The sequence below is a fragment of the Neopelma chrysocephalum genome, unplaced genomic scaffold (assembly GCF_003984885.1).
Source record: "Neopelma chrysocephalum unplaced genomic scaffold, ASM398488v2 Primary Assembly neopelma1_121, whole genome shotgun sequence".
Lineage (NCBI taxonomy): Eukaryota > Metazoa > Chordata > Aves > Passeriformes > Pipridae > Neopelma > Neopelma chrysocephalum.
In genome coordinates this window covers 1,393,972-1,411,680 of record NW_020897783.1, presented here as the reverse complement: position 1 = coordinate 1,411,680, position 17,709 = coordinate 1,393,972, and the positions used below count along the sequence as shown (strand labels likewise).

At 39.0% G+C, this 17,709-nt stretch overlaps 1 protein-coding gene across 3 annotated transcripts in view; it reads left to right on the top strand.

Annotated features, from left to right (window-relative positions):
* Nucleotides 1-16,736, top strand: part of TSHZ3 (teashirt zinc finger homeobox 3) — a 63,486-nt gene extending 46,750 nt beyond the window's left edge. For all 3 annotated transcript variants that reach the window (XM_027697664.1, XM_027697666.1, XM_027697665.1), the window contains exon 2: nucleotides 12,498-16,736. In XM_027697664.1, the coding sequence (XP_027553465.1) occupies nucleotides 12,498-15,697 (3,200 nt within the window). In that variant the 3' untranslated portion in view covers nucleotides 15,698-16,736. The remainder of the gene's footprint in view (nucleotides 1-12,497) is intronic.
* Nucleotides 16,737-17,709: the final 973 nt, after the last annotated feature.

Below are 17,709 nucleotides of genomic sequence, written 5' to 3'. Positions count from 1 at the left end.
CCATAAATTGATCCCACAAGTCATGATTTGGGCTTATTTGCCTTCTTTTTCCTCTAAACCCAAATGAATTCCTTCTGAAAGGCAGCTCACGCTTCTGCTCTGTCCATTTTTATGCATGCTTACTGTTTTACACATCAAACAGGGTTATGTATGCTTTTTTAGTAACGCCTGCTGAAGCATGGAAAGGATCAACATTTCATTTTCACTACATTTCATTTATTTCTCTATTTTGGAGGAAGGGTTCCATAAAGTACAAGGTAGTCATAACTAAAATAAGTTTGTCTGGCAGGTGAAAGGTATTGGTAGTTAATGTGACTCCTCTTAAAGCAGCTGAAATGCAAGTCACAGTCAAAGATTTAGAAGAAATGTCTGCTTGATAATGTCTTTTGCCATAATAAAGTACAGTCACACGAGGAGTAAAAGGCTAAAAGAATGGCCAGACAAAGATAGATCATCCGTTTGCACTTAGTTCAAGACTCTTGCAAAGCTGTTACTTGAAAATATCTACGTTGGGTACAGGAACACGGAGATTGCCATCTTACATGTATATTTAGTCTTCAGATATATTATTTCAAATGTTATGTAGCTGTAATAGCATAAAATAGATACCCCTACCTGATAGAGAGATAGATATTACATCATTGCTATTATAATGCTCTGCTGCAAAAGGACTTTTAAAGGATTTCTAATGATAATGAAAATATTCTGATACAGCATTAAGGATTTTGCTACTGAAATGTGTTTAATGTAAATATGCTGTCAGATACCCTTCAAGTAATTGACAAGAGCAGATGATTAGCAGTGTTCTCAATAGTGTTTTTGCATAATCTTACATTTTGACAGAACTCTTCAGCGGCTTTTTATTGTCAGTGCTCTGCAATCAGTAATACTTTTTCCTTGACATTTACTTTGTCATTATAAATCTTGTAAGTGGTCATTTAACTTGTTCGGTATGCATGTAAGAATATCATTGCTAACACGTTTGAAAAATGTCTTCCTGTTGAGGAACTATTGTGAAAGTAAACTTAAAAACCCCCTAAATGGAGTAGGTTGATGAGTGACTCTATGAAATAAATACCTCTCTGTGAGCACATTTCAAGGATGATTTTAAAATCTCTCTCTTATTGAGCATTCACTCTAAGTCATCAAATTCAACATGATTGTTGGTTTTTTTTTAATCTGTTATTTTTTTAATTTAATACTATTATTCAGTTATGATCATTTACATCTGAGTGACCAAAATTAAACTCTTATGATCCATAAGCATTCATAATTACATACTGCATGTAACATTAATAGTCAATATAATAAACCTTCATCTTTATTGAAGCATCTCTTGTTTCTACAGCAGTTCTTTAATCTATCTCAATAGATTTCTAGTGTACAGCTCATATAGATTTGGTCAGTGACAAGGGTTAGAGTAGTCTTGTAGAACATTTACTTGTAGCTGTGAAAAGCCCACATTCATCAGAGGATTAGGTCGATCAGATTGTACCAGGATCAATGGAAGGACTGTGTGATCCCTCTTAGGCTGTAATGTGTTCACCTTCTTTGGAGAGAATTCACATACACACACATTTCTCTGTCTTAAAGCCATTTATCTCAGAATGTCAAATTGCAATAATTAACCATTATTGATCTTAAATTCAATTAACTTCATTAACACAGGTCATGACGAGGGTGCTTGTAAGGGAAAGGCTCTTGACAAGTGTCTTTTCTTATATGACATTGAATGTTCACAATCATGGCTATAAACTATTCATACTGTGCCACAGGAACATCTTTTAAAAATGACAGGAGTTTGGTTGGTGGCTCTGAAGCGACATTTTAATCCCCTCCCCCTCGTCTTCTAGTTCTCAGGGTTTTCCAGCAAATTTTCTATTCAGGAATCAGTGAACCATTTGTTTCCAGCACATTATCTTAGTGTGGTATTATAGCAAACCCCACCTATTCAAATACCCTTCGGTTCAGTAGCTAGTGCTAGATAGAGACTCATTTACAAAAGTGTATATTAGTATACTTAGCAAATGAGTGAAATGAATATTCAGTGCTTCTTTTTGCTATACATACAAAACGAGCTGGGGCCATCATGTAGAGGTAATCCTTAGAATCTCTGCTTTCTTCAGGTCCTAAGATTCATATTGCAGTCAATAGTTGTTTTTCTTAAGTGAGGGTTGAATAACAACTGTGAAAGAACACAAAGCTTTGTTGGCCCACAGTGAACTCCTTTTATAATAGAGGAACTTCATTATAAGCACAAGTTCACAATAGCTGAAATTGTGATTGAAATCATTTGGATTTCTACTATACCATTCATACAGATGTATGGAGTTTATTGTAAGGAGGCACTGCAACCAAAATAGCTATTGAAACTACTGTATAAAGGGCTTCAATAGGAGTAGCAAGTTTGCAAGAAAAATGAAGGATCAGGCTGAAGGTCTTTTGGTACATTTTGAATGTCTTAAGCAGCCATGATCATTTGCAAATAAATTGCCAAGTAGAATGACTCACTGTTATATATTGAAACATTTTAGGTGGAAACTTGATTTTTAAAAACTTCACAGTGAAGGCAACTGCCCCAAGGATGTGTGTTAATATTGGTATAGCTTAACACAAATACAACACCAGATTCTAGTTACTGTAGAACTTGTAAGATGTGGACAGATTAGGAGCAACCAAATATGTGAGAAGATTACAGGAAATAAGGTGTAAGATTTTATCTTGGTCTAAAACAAGGCTAAACCATAATCAGAAGACTCTGAGAAATGTGGATGAAGAGAAATGACAGCATCACTTTTGTTCAGAAACACATTTCTGTAACAATTAAATGGTCACTTTGTCACTACATTTGCTATTTCCACTCAACTATATAAAGCATTTACTGAGAAGAGGCAGGACAGAAGCAGAATAGTTTGATTACTCCATTTGAAGAAACTGAAGTTCCCTCACAACATCTGTTTGCTCAGTGAAGGATTATAATAATTAAGGGCTATTAGAGCCATATTGAGAACTTTTATGCTCATGCCTGCTTATCCTGGAGTTGGCTGCAAATCTTGTATTAGTCTGTGGAATGCCCTGTGTGCTTTTCAGTGATTAAAAGATGCCACCCAAATGGCTGGTATCAAGCAGAGATTGTGTCTCTGTGTTTTGGTACCAATTCATAGAGAGAATTTGGCTTTGTCTTAGCAAAATGTTGACAGTGACTTTTATTTAAGAAAAAACAAAAAAACCCAAACCATTTTTTTTTTTTAATTTGAGGATTCTGGTAAATATTTTTGTCCATTTAAGGAAATAGTAATTTTGTGCTTAGAAAAATTCTAGAGAGTCCAGAAAACAATTAGGGTCAAAGTGTAATGTGAAGCTGTTTTCTCTGCTGATGAACTTTTATTTTCCACTGTCATTTGTGCTTGCATGGAGTGGGAATCTCCAGCAAGTCTGTAGTACTTCACACCAAGAAACTGTCTTGGAAGCCACAGAAAAGCGACTTTTGTCTTACTTAGAGTGGATCGCATTTATTTGTGTTGAATAATTTATACAGCAAATGTTGGTGGGTTTTTTTTCCTGTTACTAACGCACATGCTAATTGTATTTATCAAATTTAGGTGAAAGTTTTGAGTCTTTGGGGCTGCCTGTGAACTGTTTACTTCACCAGTTTGTTACTGGTTACCCAGTCCCTGGCGGTGTTTCCCCTTTGTGGCTGGGTAGCTGACCCTTAACCACCCCCTGGATAGTGAGGAATGCTCCTTGGAATGATGGTCATTTGTAACTTTGGTGTACTTGGAGGAAGGGCATCCTTTCCCTGGGAAGGTGGAGGGATGGGGAGGGGAGGAGAAGGACGGTATTATGTGAATGTTGATGAAATGAGAACAGAAGACCCTGAACTGACTCAAACTGAGCAGCAGTTGAGAATCACCAGTGAATGCTCACAGTGCCTGTTCCTCATTTGGTTTCGTCCTAATGGTGCTGTTTATGTGGTGACAGGGAGGCCAGGGAGGTTTCTTTCTCCTTTTTCAGCAGGATCAGCCAGAAATTCCAGGCATATGCCCATAGGGGCTGTTCAAATCTCTATTCCCCCAGAGTGAAAAGGGGGAAGGAGATGGATTCCGCAAAATATCATAGCAAGGAAGGTCCTTCTGTCATCATGGGAGTCCATAATGTTTCTCAGCCCTTCCACTCCACTGTCACCCTGAATTGCTTCTGGTAATCAACTGTGGGCACACACAGTGGGACATGAACTGTTCCCCAGCTTCTCTACAGCTGTGGTCCTTTTAGAAGTCAGCTGCATTGTGTATGTGTGACTGAAAATTTAGGTCAAAACCCTTAAAAATCTGTTTTTCCTGGCCAGTCTCTGAAGTCTTACTCTTGTGAAGTTTCTCATAAACATGTCATTCACGCCTGACTGTACAATAATGACACCTGAGGGAAGCCTCTTTAAAAATCTATAGGATTATATTCATTATACATGGGAATAACTTCGACCTTGGTTGTCAGCTAAAGTTTTTTGATGTTTGGATCCCTTCTTGTCAAAGACTTCTTGCAGAAGGTGGCAGATGAACTCTTCAAGTAAGACATCTTAGACCAATCCTCATGCAGCCCTACCCGTGGAAGAGCACACTGCAGTGTGATGGGATCAGGTGCTGCTCTCCACATCAGAAAGAAGTGGTGTTATGTTTCATGGGTGGATAATTCGAGCAGATTTTAGAAAAAACCCTGCTCAGCAGGTTGAATTCAAGGAGTTTGGGCCCCAGGGAGAAATCAAGGCAGAGTGCAGTTTTGGAGGAGAGAGGCATGATCCATCATGTTCCTTCTCCAGCACGGTTCTGGTAGAGCATACCTGAGTCCTGCTTTGTACTGAGGGCAGAAAGCTCTTTGGAGGAGAGTTGTGACAATACTTCAAAAATCTTCCCTATTTTCTCCATTGTGAAAAGAAGTTTCTTGGCAGACTGCAGGATCAGCATTTGTTGGATCCCAGCAGCTTGGCTCAGAGGAGATTTGTAACCACAGGCTCTGGGTTGTGCACAGTACATACACCTGTGGGTATTTCACCAGATATTCTCCCCTTAATAATTGTTTAAACTGAAAACTGACAATTATTTTCAATTATATTGTATTCACATAAACACATTGTGAAGCAGCATAGGAACAGAAACACAGACTTAACTCATCTTCTCATGTTTTGTGTAAATAGCTGAATTGTATATATTAACCTACAGAAGTAACAGGCTCCTTTACTTGTCTTCTTGTCTAGCACTAGACAATTAACTTATAACTTTTTTGGATTTCCAGGTTTTCAGCTATTAGCTGTGGATAAGAATGTTTCTTCCGCAGGGTTGTTGTGAAAAATGAAGCAGTCATTGAAGCTCTTGAACACCTCAGTTAAGTCGTGCTGTCTAATAGTGCCAAGTTGTTTCTAAGCCATCATTTCATATTAGAGTATCCTGTTTTTTCAGGTGTATATTTAGCGAAAGAGGTAATACATAAAGGTGAGGTTTGCACTCTCTCATTTAAGAAACATCTAAACTGTATTTGATTTCAGAAAAATGAATGCCTCCCTTATCAGAATTAGTAGCAGTTTTTGAATGTATTTTCTTTTCATTCGTGGGTGGCCTATATGACACTTTTGATGTGGTAGCCTAAAGTCCAAAGTGAATAGGAGCTCTGAGTCCTGTACCTGCCTTTAAAGTGCACAAAACCCAGGGGAGTTTGAAATACAGTGACATGAGGAAAAGGTGCCTGATGTGGACTTGCTTTGTTCTGTGTTTAGGTGGTCCACACTTTAATGACATATAAACCTGTTCCTTGTTATCGTCTCTTCACTGTCTATTCTTGTCCATGTAATTCTCAACTCTTAACACGTACAGTTGATTTGAGCACTGAAATCTCTCCAAATGTAGTACCAGTCTAGGATGCTGAATCAGAGCAGCTGGCTGGCTTCCTCTGGCCTATTTCTGAGCTCTCTGTGGCAGACTGCAGTATTTTCATGAAGGAACAAACACAAGTACAATTCAAAGTTTTTAGTGCCTAATGATAGCCACCTATTAGATTGGCATCCTATGTCACATCCATCCACACTGCTTCCCAGTGACTTAACACTACACTCTTACTGGCATGAAAAGGCTGTGGATTTATCAACATACAAAAAAAATCCAGCTAAACAAGCATTAATCATGCACATCACATCAAATTAACATGTTCAAAATTAATATTCTTGACCTTGCCAGTGGGCAGAACAATCCGTCTTGCAGTAGGCTCGTACTCCGGTGCGAGGTACCAGGGACTTCAGCCGATGTGCGAGAGAAGTGCTGACCTCTCCACTTGGAAATAACATTTCTCTCCCGTAATAGACAGTCCTGCCTCTATGAAACAGAACCTTTGACCTTTCTAACAGGAATCATGTCCCTGTCAAGGTGCTGGGTAATCAGTATTGCAATGCCCGTTTAGAGACTGTTGTCATTTGCCACTCTTGTAAACAGGGCAGTCACTCCTTCCTCCCATTCCAACTGCCTAATGAGGAATATGTGAACATCTCTGCCAAGGAGTGAAGTCTCAAATACAATTTCAGTTACATGGGAATTATCAGTCAGTCTCGGGATAGAAATAGCTCAAGTTGTGGGTGAAATGTTTGCCTTTCTTCCTGTAAGTGGAAGGCCTGCGGAGTGGGTGTTTTCTAACAGACTAATATAACTCTTTTATATGCCTTCATTTGCATTAGGTCTTTGATTGACTCCATCCACTGAGCTGGTTTTCTCTTGCCTCTGTTCATTAATTTTGTAAGTAAGGTTCATTGGTACAGTCAGATCTGTGCTGCTGTTCCTCTGTGGGCTGGTGTTGGGACTGAGCCCCCTATTAACTCCACATAGTCCCACCAAAACTGGGGACTCTGAAATCTTTAAAAAATATTCTGGTTATTTCTTAGGTGGCTGGTGTCTGATTTAAAACTGAATAGGACAGATATTTAGGAAAAGGCTGTGCCCTGCCAGCAGCACTGGCGGTGGCAGGAGCCACCTCTTGCGCTGTGGCGTGGTGTGGGGAACAGGGTCAGGATGCAGAGGGAGTTTCTCTGGCGGAGTCCTACTCACTGCTCCACTTTATGATCTGTTATGATCCTTTTTCCCTGTTGTTTTTTTTTAGTGGTAATATAATATTCATCCTTTAAGCATTGGGAGAGTTCCTGCTCCCAGTCCTGTTCTGCTGTTCTCCTTTTTCAAGTGTGAAATGTACATGGGGCTCAGGTTTTTAAGAGTTGAGAAGATTTTTTTTTTTTTCACAATCCACTCAAAATCAGATGGTTTGGGAGATAACGCTTAGTATGACATGATGATTTGAAATGATGCATAAATAAATAATAAAGCTGATTAATTTTTTTTTAATAAAAGCTGTTTGGTTAAAGCCAAAATATTTCCAAGGAGCTGAGTGTTTTTGATAAACTTTTGCAGTTAAGCATTTTTTGTGTGAGAAGAATATTGGAATGTTTTGTTACTTTTTCAAGCAAAGAGCATATATACTAGTTTAAATATACCCCAGTAAGCTAATTAAAAGAAAAGAAACATTCTTGGCAAAAAAACATAATTAAACCAAGAAATTTCATAAGTATCAAAATGAAATATTTGGATAGATCCAAGCCAAAATATATGGTCTCAGATGCATTTTTCAGGAAATAAGGGAAGAATTGTGCAATTAATTGGTTTTTGGAGAACAGTAAAATACGCCTTTAACGCTGTGGTCTCTATTTCCAAACAAACTCAAGGTGGTGTGTGTCTGACCCTGTCACTAGATGGATGTTGCCATGGAGGGGATGAAAACCACGGGATGTTTGTCCTGTTTCTGCTGAAGGGGAACTCTGGCAGTTGGGGGTCGAGGCAGTAGCTGTGGTGCTGGTGGGCACCTCATTGCTTGGGACATCAGCAGTCCCAGCTGGTTTGGCTGCACGTGCCCTTCCTCTGCTCCAGAACCACAGTGGACTGGTGATATTTCTCTGCTCTTGTAGAGTAGATCCCTGGTGTCTGTGTAGAGCCAGGTATATGAGTTTATTACTGTCTATACAATATGTAGATCATTTTGGGCAGTGATGGATCACAATTTATTTCCACTGGCAAAGAAATGATCCATAGCTCAGTTATGAAGGTAATTCCCTCTTGTGTGGAAATGAATTGCATTATACCACAGCTTACTGTTATGTATTGATATCAAATGTGTTAATTTCATTATTACCTAGCAGTTTAGTTAATAATTATAACAAATATTAATGAGAGACCCATTTGTTCTCAATCTCTCTGCAGCTGCACCTGCAAAATGTTTCTGAACCCCTTTGATATCCTCATCTTCCCCAGACACTGAGGGCCACACCAGGCTGTGGCTTTCCATTTTTTTTTTTTGTTAAATATTATGTCACAGTGACACCATTGCTCAACTTGCAGGCAATTTCCTTTGGGTTGTGGTGCCCTGTGAGATGTAAACTAAACAGTTTTTGAGAACTGTGATTTTTTTTTTTTTTGTCTCTTACTCTGGGAAAACAAAACCCAGAACCACCTAATTTCTTTTATTTCCACTCTTATTAACTTCTTCTGCCATTAGACTTGCCTTTAAAGTTGTTTTCTTTTCCCCTCTGACTTTGCTGTTGAGGCACTGAAGAACAGTTTTATAGATGCCCTGCAGTTCAAACATTTACTCTACACTTGAAAAGTATTAAACTACAAGTCTTTTGTCTTTTTTTTTTTTTAAATAATAATAATAGGGAAATGGCTGTGTAAGGATGGGCTGGAGACAGTGCTCCTTAAAGACAGGCTTTCTACCAGGCAGTGAATCTCAGTGGAAAACCTTTTTACCATCTCCTGCTGTTTTTATTCTCTGCTTTCATGGTCTCTTTGCTCTTCCTGTAGGTACTTAACCAAAGAAGAAAATTCTCTGATACAGGCCTCCTTGTCCTTATTTCTGATGCAGTGAAGCTCTTACCTTCATCTCTGCTCAGAATACAGACCATTTCTTGTGCCTGAGCAAGGTCTGGTGGGGCAGGGAGGGATCAGGGCTTCCCTTGGTTGCAAATGGGTTCCTTTCCATGGGTACCTGCACCAAATCCCACAGTCCCTGCTCTTCTGTCCACATGCTGGGAACAATTTAAGTGGGTTTTCTGAGGAGGAAACATGACAGCCACCATAAAGTTACCTGTAGTGGCATTGCAGAACCTGTGAGTGTGCCCCAAGGCTGCATTGCAGGCTGGTCCAGAACCTGTTGAGTTGCCTTATGTTGCCATGAAGGCAAGGGATTAGGAGACCAGCCCTTGAAATAAGAAATTAGAAGCTACTGACATAAACTCCAGATTAGGATGGTGGTTTAAGTCCTAGGCTAAGATATTTCCTTGAGCATCCTCATCTCCTGCATTTGGGCAGTGATGGTTCACAGTTGATAGCTCAGTTATGAAGGTATTCAACTCTCTCGTTGAGGAATCATAGAATCACGCAATGGCCTGGGTTGGAAGGGACATTAAAGATGATCCCTGCTGTGGGCAGGGACACCTTTCACTAGACCAGGTTTCATCCCTCCTCTCCTTTGTGCAGGGGAAGGAGCAGAAGGAGTTGTTCAAACTGTCAGTTTATCAAAGTTGCAGATTGTCGGGTTAAATTCCACACTGTCATTTTTGCCTCATTTCCTGCATTTCTGGATCAAAGACTGATGTCACAAGTTGGCTTCACAACTTGAGCTTAGGAAGGAGAACAGCTATAGAGGAGGCAGCTCCTGGTTAACACGCAAATATGCTTGATAGTTGGTGAAAAGGGCAAAGAAAGCATGAAAGGTAAATAGATTTACATTTAAATGAGCCGCATGCTGGAGGTTTTCCCTAATGTAAAAGTCACTCTCTAAAAAAGCTGTGAATGTGACAAGTGTTTAAGTTCAAACAAAATTCATAAGACTTCAGCAGTAAGAGAAATAAAAATGTAAAGAATAACACACTAATTAGGGGCTTGGTTCTGTGCCCTCAGTTTGTGTTGGTGAGCACTGGTTCCCAGGAGGGTTTTCCATGGTGTGGAGGGACAAAGCCCATGGCTTTGGTATGTGATGTGGTGGTGGGAGTGGGTGGCACACACTCAGCCTGGTGCTCAGTAGACAAAATGAGCAAAAGGCAGGTACAGTTATAGTGCCTTGGTGTGCTGCCTCAGCCTGCAGGTGTGAATGAGGTCGCTGTAATGCAGGCAGTGTGGTGATAACCTTGTGTCTTCTTTACTTGGTGAAAAGGAAATTATTCAGTTTCAAAACAGAGGCAAAGGAATACAAGGTGTAAAAGAAAATCTGTTTCCACAAGGTGGACTAGAAAACGGGTACGTTTCCTTCCAGATCGTAGGTTTCATGCTGTCATTCCTTCCTTTCATCCTTCCTTATCCACATCACTAGGATATGGTGTGGTTGAGAGAGAGGCAGTTGACAGTCAGTTGTTTGAACATTATTAGTAGTTATATAAATTTTTTCAGCTTTAGAGAGTAATTTGAACTGCTTTGGTCTCCTTTGCTAAAGGTCTGAAAATCCATCTTTTTAGATTCTGTGTAGTGATTTTATTGCAAATACTTGCAGGAGAGATGCTGAACGTTACTACCAATTGCCAGCATGTCTGTAACATAAAATAATAATATTTTTTCAAAATATTTTGAAAAAGCATAAGATACAGTAAAACAGCTCAGCTCTGTTTCATTAGGCTATGTGTACTTGTTGTTAAAGTCTGATCTTCGTATCAGCATCTTTGAAGCATCTTATGATAAATTTTTTTAACATAATTCTTTCAAACTATGTCCTCCCAAATGTTAAAAATAGGACCCTGGCTGCATGAATTTTCTGAATTGAAATTATCTGAACTGAAATATTTAATCATTATTATGTGTTGCTCTTGTGTGATATGTTTGTGCTTTCAAAGGTTTAGCTTCCATTCTGAAGATCAGCTTATAACTTTACATGCTTGGAGGAAGATTTGCTACCATCCATCCATGTGAAAGAACAGTAGTGAATACTTTGTATTACCTAACCAAACGAAGAAACACTCCATGTGAAACTAAAAGCCTGATTTCATTGTCACTTTAACAGTTGTTTGGTCTCTTGTGGTTTTCTGATAACATTTAAACATATTTTCCCTGAAAGAAGTTTGTAAGGTTTAATACTGTGTATGTGATACTTACTGTAGTGTTCTACATTTTTCAGTCTGTTGCCTAAAGTAGGTCCTTTTGGGGTATAAACTGGTGTCTTCTCTGCACTATTGCCTCTATAAACAAGCTGTAGATTGTTCAACGTGGTTAAGATACAAATACCCTACACTTTCCAGATGTGTTGCAGAGAAGGTCAAAAGTCAAGTGTCTTCAACCATAGAGTCTGCTGAAAATGAGATTTTTTCCAAAGTTTATAATTGTGAGAGATTTTAAATTTCACTTAATATAGTCATATACTATTTTTGCTTTCCTGCAAATTAATGCATTATGTATAAATAGATAATTTTGATTAGTTAATGATACTTCTTTTAGTGTTTCCATAGTTTTCTTGCCTAAAGGAAAAACTTAGGTAGACTTAGTATATGTAGAATAGAAGCACAGAAGCACCATGGAAAAAAAAATTGTTTACTGTCAGTTCCCAACTATCCTATTCAAGAGGAGTATCTTAGATTTACATCACCAGTTGCATTACTTGAGGGGGAAAAAGAGACAGGATCCCTGTTGGGTGTCCGTGTAGCTTATGCTGAGTAAATATTGACAAAGTAGTCTAAAGAGCAAACACTTTGACATTTGTAAGGTCCACTGGAAGGTCTTGTATATATTTATACAGCAAGAATGAGTACAGCATACCAATTTTCTTGAACTAGCTCCTGAAATAATTCTGCATGGGTTTTCTTGTTGAGAAAGGCATGTTTAAATGGGAATGGGACATTTGTTGCACCTCTAATGAACACCTCAAATTGCTCTGAGTTGTTTCAAAAGGTTGTGTCACCTGCTTTTAACCCTTTCCTCTAAAATACAACACTACTAATAATGATAGCTTAAAAAATATCTAATTTTAAAAATTGTTTTAACTGGGCATTTTTTTACTTTGTAGAAATTTTTGATGTTTGTTATGCTCTATATTTATTAAGGATTGAGTCTCAAGACTGTAATGAGCAAAAAATGCTTGCTTAATTTAAATTGTGAATCTGTCTGTTAAGAAATGCATTAGGGGTAGGAGAAGCATAAGACATATTAATTGACAGACAGGAACTGCTGTCTCTGAGGTTGATACAAGTAATTTATTACTTTAGAAATGAATGCCACCTCCAGAATGTGCTTCATTAATTTCAAATTTAGTTTTAATTTCAAGCTGTTGCCCCTTGAGAAGAATAAGGTGGCAAATTATGTTTGAAGAGCAGATTTTTTTCTTGCTCTGAAGAAACACTAAATTTTAACTGTTTAATTTTACAAATAAGTACACTTCTTTGGCTAAAGCAAAAGTATGATGAGCAGAAACTAACTTATATTTTTTTCTCTTCATAATAGCCTACGTTTCAGACGAACTAAAAGCAGCAGCACTGGTGGAGGAAGATGTGGAACCTGACGAAAATGCAGTTGATGGGGAGCCTTCAGCAAAATATGCATGTCCAGAAAAAGACTTCAGTAAGAACTGCCAAAGCTACCAAAACTCTCCAGCAGCTGAATTTTCTAGCCATGAAATGGACAGTGAGTCTCACATCAGTGAGACAAGTGACCGCATGGCAGACTTTGAGAGCAGCTCTATTAAAAACGAGGAAGAGAGCAAGGAGGTGTCGATACCACTGGAAGACTCTACAGTATCTGACAGTTTAGAACAAATGAAAGCAGTATATAATAACTTCCTCTCCAATTCCTACTGGTCCAATCTCAACTTGAACCTTCACCAGCCAATTTCAGAAAAAAACAACGGTAGCAGCAGCAGTAGCAGCAGCAGCAGCAGCAGTTGTGGAAGTGGCAGCTTTGACTGGCACCAGACTGCTATGGCCAAAACACTGCAGCAAGTTTCTCAGAGCAGAATTCTTCCTGAACCCAGTCTTTTTAGCACAGTTCAGCTGTACAGACAGAGCAGTAAGCTTTATGGCTCTATATTTACTGGAGCCAGTAAATTCCGCTGTAAAGACTGCAGTGCTGCCTACGACACTTTAGTAGAATTAACAGTGCACATGAATGAAACAGGACATTATCGAGATGACAACCATGAAACGGATAACAATAACCCCAAAAGATGGTCGAAACCTCGTAAACGTTCTTTGCTTGAAATGGAAGGGAAAGAAGATGCCCAGAAAGTGTTAAAGTGTATGTACTGTGGTCATTCATTTGAATCTCTTCAGGATTTGAGTGTTCATATGATCAAAACAAAACACTACCAAAAAGTGCCTCTGAAGGAACCTGTTACACCTGTAGCAGCAAAAATTATCCCAGCTACTAGAAAGAAAGCATCACTGGAGCTTGATCTTCCAAGTTCTCCAGACTCCACGGGTGGGACGCCAAAAGCAACAATCTCAGATACCAACGATGCACTTCAAAAGAATTCTAACCCTTACATTACGCCAAATAATCGCTACGGTCACCAGAACGGTGCCAGCTATGCCTGGCACTTTGAGGCGAGGAAATCCCAAATTCTGAAGTGCATGGAGTGCGGAAGTTCCCATGACACTCTGCAGGAACTCACGGCTCACATGATGGTGACAGGACATTTTATTAAAGTCACTAACTCTGCCATGAAAAAAGGGAAGCCAATTATAGAAGCCCCAGCAACGCCAACAATAACGTCCTTAGTAGATGAGAAAGTCCAGTCTGTGCCACTAGCTGCCACCACCTTTACGTCTCCTTCCAACACACCTTCTAGTGTTTCCCCTAAGTTAAATGTTGAGATTAAAAAAGAAGTAGAAAAAGAAAGAGTCATTGCCGATGACAAAATGAAAGACAAAGAGAAGTCAAGTGAAGATGAGGAGAAGTATGATATCTCCTCAAAATACCATTACTTGACTGAAAATGACCTAGAAGAAAGCCCTAAGGGGGGATTAGATATATTGAAGTCTTTAGAAAACACAGTTACATCAGCTATAAACAAAGCCCAGAATGGCACACCAAGCTGGGGTGGCTACCCCAGCATTCACGCTGCCTACCAGCTGCCTAATATGATGAAGCTGTCATTGGGTTCATCTGGGAAGAGTACACCATTGAAACCTATGTTTGGGAACAATGAACTGGTATCACCAACTAAAAGCCAGCCCTTGGTGTCTCCACCAAGCAGTCAGACCTCACCTGTGCCAAAAACAAACTTCCATGCCATGGAAGAACTGGTAAAGAAGGTCACTGAGAAGGTGGCTAAAGTGGAGGAAAAAATGAAGGAGCCTGAAGGAAAGCTTTCTCCACTGAAGCGTGCGACGCCTTCACCGTGCAGCAGTGAAGTCAGTGAACCCCTTAAGATGGAATCCTCCAATGATGGTGGCTTTAAAAGCCAGCAGAACAGCCCAGTTCCTCAGAGAGATGGTTGCAAGGATAGTCCAACTGTAGAACCTGTGGAGAATGGGAAAGAGCCTGTTAAGTCCATTGTAGGTTCTTTAAGTAGCAGCACAGCTATCATCACTGATCACCCTCCTGAACAGCCATTTGTAAACCCATTAAGTGCACTGCAATCTGTCATGAATATTCACCTTGGGAAGGCAGCAAAGCCATCTTTGCCCGCTTTGGATCCAATGAGCATGCTTTTTAAAATGAGCAACAGTTTGGCAGAAAAGGCCGCGGTGGCCACCCCACCTCTACAGTCCAAAAAATCAGACCACTTAGACCGTTATTTTTATCATGTCAACAATGACCAACCCATAGATTTGACGAAAGGCAAGAGTGACAAAAGCTGCTCTTTGGGTTCAGCGCTTTTGTCATCCACATCGACGTCTTCTGCATCTTCTTCATCTACAGTGACAACAGCAAAGACATCTGCAGTCGTGTCATTCATGTCAAACTCGCCGCTACGCGAGAATGCCTTGTCAGATATATCTGATATGCTGAAGAACCTGACAGAAAGTCACACATCAAAATCTTCCACACCTTCCAGCATATCTGAGAAATCTGACATTGATGGTACCACAATAGAGGAACCAGAAGAGAGTACACCAGCTCAGAAAAGGAAGGGACGTCAGTCTAACTGGAACCCTCAGCACTTGCTCATATTGCAGGCCCAGTTTGCAGCCAGTTTACGGCAGACTTCAGAGGGGAAATACATCATGTCAGACTTGAGCCCTCAAGAAAGAATGCACATTTCCAGGTTTACGGGACTTTCAATGACCACAATTAGCCACTGGCTGGCCAATGTGAAATACCAGCTCCGAAGGACGGGGGGAACTAAGTTCCTTAAAAATTTGGACACTGGGCACCCAGTGTTCTTTTGTAATGACTGTGCTTCACAGATCAGAACTCCTTCAACTTATATCAGTCATCTTGAATCTCATCTGGGTTTCAGGTTAAGAGACTTGTCCAAACTGTCCAGTGAACAGATTAACAATCAGATAGCACAAGCAAAGTCACCATCTGAAAAACTGGTGACGTCCTCTCCAGAGGAAGATATCGGAACTTCTTATCAGTGCAAACTTTGCAACAGGACTTTTGCAAGCAAGCATGCTGTTAAACTTCATCTTAGTAAAACACATGGGAAGTCACCAGAGGATCATCTTCTGTATGTTTCGGAGTTAGAGAAGCAGTAGCGTTTGCTTTTGATTAAAATAACTGTAATTTGCTTTGAGGAAAACTGTCAAAGACGCCTTAAAGCTACTATTTAGTTCTTGGCACATGTTCTTATTTTAACTCCAGAGTCGCTCTGGGATGAACTGTTTTGTATAACTGTACAGTGTTTAAATAGAGGTGCATAATCAGCTGTTGTTACTGGTAAAATATGAAGGTTAAAATGCAGTGGTAAGTGTTTGGAACTTTGTGTAAATTGGATTTAGTTGCTGTGCATCCCTCTGATGCATCAAGCTGCATGCATTAACAGACAGTTTAATTAAGCATTTATAACTAATTCTGGTGCACTTTTTCATGTGACCTAAGTGTGCTGGTATTTCTCACCCTATAATCTTTAGCCCTCTGAGTACTTTGAAGCACTTTTGCATTAATTTGGTAAAAATGTATGGATATGTTTTTTTTTAAACCCTTACCAGCTTAGTTCCGATTACTAATATGAACCTCCATTTATGCAGAGGTGTCTCACACCTTGAAATTTAAAAATATAATTTTCACATTGAAACATAGATGTATATATTGTATAGATTTCAAAATCTCTTATGGAAAATGTGATTGTGATTAATGCCATTTTCTTTTTCTTCAGCATTTTTAGCAACAGTGGGGTTTGTACCTGATAAGTCCCAGGTATAAACCGTACCTATGTATAGTGTATATTTCATTTTTTTTAGATCTAATGGTTTTTCCTTTAACATCCAAACATTGTAAATTATGTGATAAAAGATACCACAGATAGCATTTATAAAGTATTCAGAAACATTATTCTTAAAGCAAAGTATGTTTTGCTTTGTTTTGCTATACAGTACATCTATATTAAGAGAGGTTCATGTTTAAATTATACATATTTATTAGTGTTGCTATCATTTGTTTGTTTTTTCATTTTTATTTTGTTTTGGTTTTTTTTTTAAACTGTCTGAAGAAACAGAAGCCACGGACTGCATTCCTGGCATGCATTCTAACTGTTTTGCACAACATGACTTTTAAAGGTATTTATTAGTAAAAAAAATAAAAATAAAATAAAAAAGAGAAAATTCAAAATAAACTCAGTGCTCAAAGGGTTAAATCTATTTGAAAAACTTGTACTGTATTTCCTAAACATTGATAAAGCCTTTAAAATGTTTGTACTGTAATACTTTGCTTAAAAAGTTATGAGGCATTCTGTGATATAACCTCTTTTACTTATTTATAAGCGCTCTTGGTTGTTATTTCCTATTGTAGAATGCCTTTTTATTTCAATTGGTAACTTTCTGTTTTGTTCTGCCTAATTATTCTCCCAAGATTCCATACTGCAGCTTTATCTTTAGGCATATGAAAGGTAACCCGTGGTTACCAGCACACTAAGTGATTCTGTTCGTCTCCATTTTTGGCAGTTAATTTGCAGAAGTAACTGACAGCTGACACCATATGAGAATCTATGTATAAAATATTGGCATGTAAACAGCACAGACACTGTAATGCACTCTGTGCCCTGTTTTGTTGTTGACAATGAAGCACCATTATATGACTCTTCATATAACCTTTTTTTCTACAGCAGCATTAAAATTGTCTTTTTGCTATAATTTTGTGTTGCGTTCACAATTATGTCTGAAATGTGCTACGACTAACGAGCACATTAAAATTAAATTGTATGCTATCTGTTTATGACTGAAGCTTGAGTAGGTTTCTTCATCTGCCAGGTGCTGGCAGTCAAAAGCTGCACATAAATCACTGGAGTTTTAGTGAACTTTAGCATTTCAAGAGCAGGGTAGCACTTATTCAAAGGCTGCATTAACAGGATTTTTTTTTTCCCCCCAGAAAAGATAAACGAGCATTATAACTCCTCTTTAAACATCAGGTAAGGCTGGCTGTGAAGAGGGGGTTTATCAGCAGCACGTGGCAAAGCAAAGAGGTGCTTTGCTGTGCTGAATTCAGAGCCAGGGAGATGCTGCTGCTCACCTGCTTTCCTCCAAATGCGTTGAGCAGAGTCTGCAACGGTGCG